The 6,211-nt window shown below is 41.9% G+C and overlaps 1 protein-coding gene across 1 annotated transcript; it reads left to right on the top strand.

Annotated features, from left to right (window-relative positions):
• Positions 1-1,620: 1,620 nt before the first annotated feature.
• LOC141404632 (probable cytochrome P450 6a21) lies at positions 1,621-5,690 on the top strand. Its single transcript, XM_073988147.1, has 2 exons — positions 1,621-2,787; positions 5,217-5,690. The coding sequence occupies exons 1-2, from the start codon at positions 1,695-1,697 to the stop codon at positions 5,633-5,635; spliced, it is 1,512 nt and encodes a 503-aa protein (XP_073844248.1). The 5' UTR covers positions 1,621-1,694; the 3' UTR covers positions 5,636-5,690.
• Positions 5,691-6,211: the final 521 nt, after the last annotated feature.

Genomic DNA, 6,211 nt, shown 5'->3' with positions numbered 1-6,211 from the left:
TTCTATAGAAGACCCCCACGGAGGTCTTCTATTCTATAGAAAACCCCTAATGAGGTCTTCTATTCTATAGAAAACCCTTACCGATGTCTTCTATTCTATAGAAGACCCCTACCGAGGTCTTCTATTCTATAGAAGACCCCTACCGAGGTCTTCTATTCTATAGAAGACCCCTACCGAGGTCTTATTTTCTATAGAAGACTCCTACCGAGGTCTTCTATTCTATAGAAAACCCCTATCGAGGTCTTCTATTCTATAGAAAACCCCTATCGAGGTCTTCTATTCTATAGAAAACCCCTACCGAGGTCTTCTATTCTATAGAAGACCCCTACCGAGGTCTTCTATTCTATAGAAAACCCCTACCGAGGTCTTCTATTCTATAGAAAACCCCTACCGAGGTCTTCTATTCTATAGATGACCCCTTCTATGATATAGAAGACCCATTCTATTCTACAGAAGACCTCTACCGAGGTCGTCTATTCTATAGACCCCTACTGAGGTCTTCTATTCTATAGAAGACCCCTACCGAGGTCTTCTATTCTATAGAAGACCGCTACCGAGGTCTTCTATTCTATAGAAGACCGCTACCGAGGTCTTCTATTCTATAGAAGACCGCTACCGAGGTCTTCTATTCTATAGAAGACCGCTACCGAGGTCTTCTATTCTATAGAAGACCCCTACCGAGGTCTTCTATTCTATAGATGACCCCTTCTATAATATAGAAGACCCATTCTATTCTACAGAAGACCCCTACCGAGGTCTTCTATTCTATAGAAGACCCCTACCGAGGTCTTCTATTCTACAGAATACTCCTACCGAGGTCTTCTATTCTATAGAAAACCCTTGCGGCGGTCACTTATTCCATAGAAGCCCTATGGCCCCCCTTCTATAGAAGAACCCTCTATGGTGGTCTCGAATTCTGTGGAAGATCCTTACGGTTTCTGCCATTCTATGGAAGACGGTGGATTCGATGCCATATAAGGCCCCACGGTCGTCTCCTGTAATATATGAGACCTCTTCGTTGGTCTCTTATTGTATAGAACAGATCTACGCTACGATTGTTTCCTATGCCATAGATGGTCTCCTATTTCATAGCAAATCCCTACGGTGGTCTCCTATTCCACACGCGTTAGATAATCATATTTTCCATAGATCTATATGATGGCTTCCTATTACACAGAGGACTCGTAGCCCTATAAGACCCATGCGAAGGGCTGATAGATGACCACTACGGAGACCTTTTCCATAGAAGATCCCTTCGCTATCACCTATTCTATAAAATACTCCACTTTGGTCTCCAATTATGCAGAATACCCCTTCGGTGTTCTTCTATTCTATAGAAGAAACGGTAGTCATCACTTCTATAAAATGTCCCTACGAAAGTCTATAGAACGGACGACCTCCGTATGTCTTCCATTGAATGATTTTTCTTTAGTTATAATGACAAACGCTTAAATAAACGAAGAATATTTCAAATCTTATCGTAGAGTATTCATTGTTATTATTTCGCGCGAGAAATAATTTCCAGTGAGAGATAATTTTACTGAGGAAATGCAGTTCGCGTATTTCATAAGTAATTTTTATCAGTCATTATAAATACGGCTGTCTACAAACCGAAAGCCACCAGTTAAAGTTATCAGATTGTGAGACATAAACAAACTTGGGGAAAAAAGAACACAAGAACAACAAAGAAAACAATGTGGGAAATAATTCTTATAACTCTCACCCTGCTGGCAGCCTTTATTGTCAATCGCATAAGAGAACATTATAGGTATTGGAACAAATTGGAGATACCATGCGGTGAAACCCATTGGATATTTGGCAGTATGGTGGGTGTTGTGTCAAAGCGAACCTTCTTCGAGTTGTGGCTGGAATATTATAACAATTTTAAAGGCAGCGGACCCTTTGCCGGATTCTTTTGGTTTTTCAAACGGGCCGTTTTCGTAATGGATCCATGGCTGATTAAACAAATTTTGATAAAAGATTTTGACAAGTTCATGGATCGTGGTTTGTTCTGCAATGAAATTGACGATCCCCTGTCGGCACATTTGTTTTCAATGCATGGCCAAAAATGGCGCAACTTGAGAAATAAATTATCGCCCACCTTTACATCGGGAAAAATGAAAGTAATGTTTCCCACCGTGGTTACAGTGGGCCAAGAATTGCTTGATGTCCTAAGCAATGATATTATTAAAGACCCGGAAATTGAGATACGCAGTATGATGGCCCGTTTCACCACCGACGTTATTGGCCACTGTGCCTTTGGCATTGAATGTTCCAGCCTCAAAGATCCCCAGCAACTTTTCTACATTATGAGTAAGCGAGCACTGTTGGAGAATAACTTGGGGAGTTTGGGTGTGGCATTTCGTGGCAGTTTTCCCAAATTAGCCAAACGCCTACACATGAAAGACACAGTGGCCGATGTGGAGGAGTTCTTTTTGTCCACAGTGCGAGAAACGGTACGTTACCGTGAAGAGAATGCGGTGCAACGTAGCGATTTTATGAATTTACTCTTGGAATTGAAAAATAATCGTTTAATGAAAAATGAATCGGGTGACGAATTCGTGAACTTGACTTTCAATGAAATTGCTGCTCAGGCCTTTTTGTTTTTGGTGGCCGGTTCGGAGACTTCATCGAATACCATGGTGTTTGCCTTATATGAAATGGCTTTGAATCAGGATGTGCAGAATAAAGCCAGAGATGAAGTACGAAGGGTGTTGAAGGGATGTCAGCATGAGATGAAATATGAAACAATGACCGAAATGAAATATCTAAAGCAGGTTATAGATGGTGAGTAAGGTGATGTATTGTTGTGTGGTTTTGTGGCAGCTGGGGTAAGCTGAGTCGCGTACAGGGTCTCCAAGAGGGAATTATTGTCTTCTGTTCTATAGAAGACCTTTAATAGGACTTCTATGCTATATAAGACCCCTAGTGACTTCTTCTATGCTATAGGAGACCCCTACCGAAGTCTTCTTTGCTATAGAACACCCTATACCGAAGGATTCTATGCTATAGAAGACCCCATACCGAGAGATTCTATGCTATCGAAGACCACTACCGAGGTCTTCTATGCTACAGAAGACCCCTACCGGGGGCTTCTATGCTATAGAAGACCCCTACCGAGGTGTTCTATGCTATAGAAGGCCCCTAGCGAGGTCTTTTATGCTATAGAAGACCCCTACCGAGGTCTCCTATGCTATAGAAGAACCCTACCGAGGTCTTCTATGCTATAGAAGAACCCTACCAAGGACTTCTATTCTTTAGAAGACCCCTACCGAGGTCTTCTATTCTATAGAAGACCCATACCGAGGTCTTCTATTCTATAGAAGACCCCTACCGAGGTCTTCTATTCTATAGGAGACCCTTACCGAGGTCTTCTATTCTATAGGAGACCCCTACCGAGGTCTTCTATTCTATAGGAGACCCCTACCGAGGTCTTCTATTCTGTAGGAGACCCCTACGGGCGTATTCTATTCTATTGAAGACCCCTACGGAGGTCTTCTCTTCTATATATGAACCCTACGGAGGTCTTCTATTCTATAGGAGACCCCTACCGAAGTCTTCTATTCTATAGGAGACCCCTACCGAGGTCTTCTATTTTATAGGAGACCCCTACCGAGGTCGTCTATTCTATAGAAGACCCCTACCGTGGTATTCTATTCTAAAGAAAACCCCTGTCGAGATCTTCTATTCCATAGAAGACCCCTACCGAGGTCTTCTATTCTATAGGAGACCCCTACCGAGGTCTTCTATTCTATAGGAGACCCCTACCGAGGTCTTCTATTCTATAGAAGACCCCTACCGAGGTATTCTATTCTATAGAAGACCCCTACCAAAGACTTCTATTCTATAGAGGACCCCTACCAAAGACTTCTATTCTATAGAAGACCCCTACCGAGGACTTCTATTCTATAGAAGACCCTGTCAAGATCTTCTATTCTATAGAAGACCCCTGTCGAGATCTTCTATTCCATAGAATACCCCTGTCGAGATCTTCTATTCCATAGAAGACCCCTGTCGAGATCTTCTATTCCATAGAAAACCCATGTCGAGATCTTCTATTCTATAGAAGACCCCTACCGAGGTATTCTATTCTATAGAAGACCCCCACCGAGGTCTTCTATGCTATAGAAGACCCCCACCAAAGTCTTCTATGCTACGGAAGACCCCTGTCTAGGTCTTCTATTCTATAGAAGACCCCTACCGAGGTCTTCTATTCTATAGAAGACCCCTACCGAGGTCTTCTATTCTATAGAAGACCCCTACCGAGGTCTTCTATTCTATAGAAGACCCCTACCGAGGTCTTCTATTCTATAGAAGACCCCTACCGAGGTCCTCTATTCTATAGAAGACCCCTACCGAGGTCTTCTTTTCTATAGAAGACCCCTACCGAGGTCTTCTATTCTATAGAAGACCCCTACCGAGGTCTTCTATTCTATAGAAGACCCCTACCGAGGTCTTCTAGACCCCTACCGAGGACTTCTATTCTATAGAAGACCCCTAGCGAGGACTTCTATTCCATAGAGGACTCCTTCCGAGGTCTTCTGCTACACTATAGCAGACCCCTACGGAGGTCACCGGAGGACCTCTACCGAAGCCTTATTTTCTATAGAAGATCCTGGACTTCTATTCGATTGAAGACCCCCACCGAAGACTTCTATTCCATAGAGGACTCCTTCCGAGGTCTTCTATTCCATAGATGACCCCCACCGAGGTCTTCTATTCTATAGAAGACACCTACCGAGATCTTCTATTCTATAGAAGACCCCTACGGATGTCTTCTATTCTAAAGAAGATCCCTACGGAGGACTTCCATTCTATAGAATACCCCTAAGGAGGACTTCTATTCTACAGAAGTCCCTACCGAAGTCTTCTGTTTTATAGACCCCTACGGAGGTCTTTTATTCTATATAAGACCCTTATGGAGGTACTTTATTCTATAGAAGACCCTTATGGAGGTCTTTTATTCTATAGAAGACCCCTGTGGGATCTTCTATTCTATAGAAGACCCCTACCGAGGTCTTCTATTCCATAGAGGATCCCTACCGAGGTCTTCTATTCCATAGAGGACCACTAGCGAATACTTCTATTTTATAGAGGGCCCCTACCGAGGTCTTGTATTCTATAGAAGACTTCTTCGTAGGTCTTGTGTTCTATAGAAGACCTTACGGAATTCTTGTGTTCTATATATAATTAATACCTCCTTCTTTTATTTCCAGAAACTCTTCGCCTGCACACCCCCTTGCCGGTTTTAAATCGTCAAGCCGTTGAAGATTATCCCATTCCTGGTTACCCACAATATGTGATACGTAAAGATATGCCAGTTATAATACCCGCAATTTGTTTGCATCGTGATGCCCAATATTATCCAAATCCAGATGTTTTTAATCCAGACAATTTTAGCGGCGAACAAGTTACGCTAAGGGATCCGGTACTGTATTTGCCATTTGGTGATGGTCCAAGAAATTGCCTAGGCCTGCGATTTGCCAAAATGCAAATACTGGTTGGCTTAAGTTTACTTTTGAGCAAATTTCATTTTTCCGTTTGCAAGAGAACACCAATACCAATGCGATATGATAAGGAGAATTTTATGTTAACACCGGAAAAGGATTTGTATCTGAAAGTGGAAAGAATTTAAGAAAAAAGTTAAGAACAAATAATTAAATAAAAAATATTAGAAACCATACCAAAAATGATGAGCTTTTTTCTTCAACAATTTCCCTTATTAAGCTGCCACTGTCATTATTGGCTAATTTAATTTAAGCCCGTATCCTTCATTAATGACGTCCTTAAGCCATTAAAATTGCTTAATGTCTTCCTTTAAAGGCAGATCTTTGATGCCCGAAACGATGATGATGTCAATTAATAAATCTCTTGTGCCGTAATGACAGCGTGATTACCTTTCACTTTTTAGTGCTTTCTTTATGCCAGCTGGCAACGTGTGAATGCTGAAAGAAAGAGAGAGCGAACATAAATTAATGACTTGTCTTGAAACGTCATTATTAAGCCCATCATGCACTCGTGACTTTCAATATCAATAAAGGTGAGACTACATATTTAAGCTTTTATGGCGGATGGACATAAAAACACATCCTACATACGGTACAAAGCTGGGTTGAGAAGTTAACGTGTCACGTTTCCATGGTGTTGTTATTTATGGATGGGTCGGAAGTGGCAAATCTTTGTTAAGAAAATTCGCGGAGAGTGTGAATTA

Source organism: Musca autumnalis, unplaced genomic scaffold, assembly GCF_047663935.1.
Source record: "Musca autumnalis isolate F117 unplaced genomic scaffold, ASM4766393v1 scaffold_5, whole genome shotgun sequence".
NCBI lineage: Eukaryota > Metazoa > Arthropoda > Insecta > Diptera > Muscidae > Musca > Musca autumnalis.
Note: the sequence above shows the minus strand (reverse complement) of the source record. Positions and strands in the feature narration are given on the sequence as shown.

What these genes read in the sequence shown, in the direction of transcription:
- LOC141404632 (XM_073988147.1), top strand. Translation starts at nt 1,695, where the DNA reads ATGTGGGAAATAATTCTTATAACTCTCACCCTGCTGGCAGCCTTTATT. An exon ending in TCTAAAGCAGGTTATAGATG is followed by an intron (nt 2,788 to 5,216) that starts GTGAGTAAGGTG and finishes TTTTATTTCCAG; the next exon opens with AAACTCTTCGCCTGCACACC.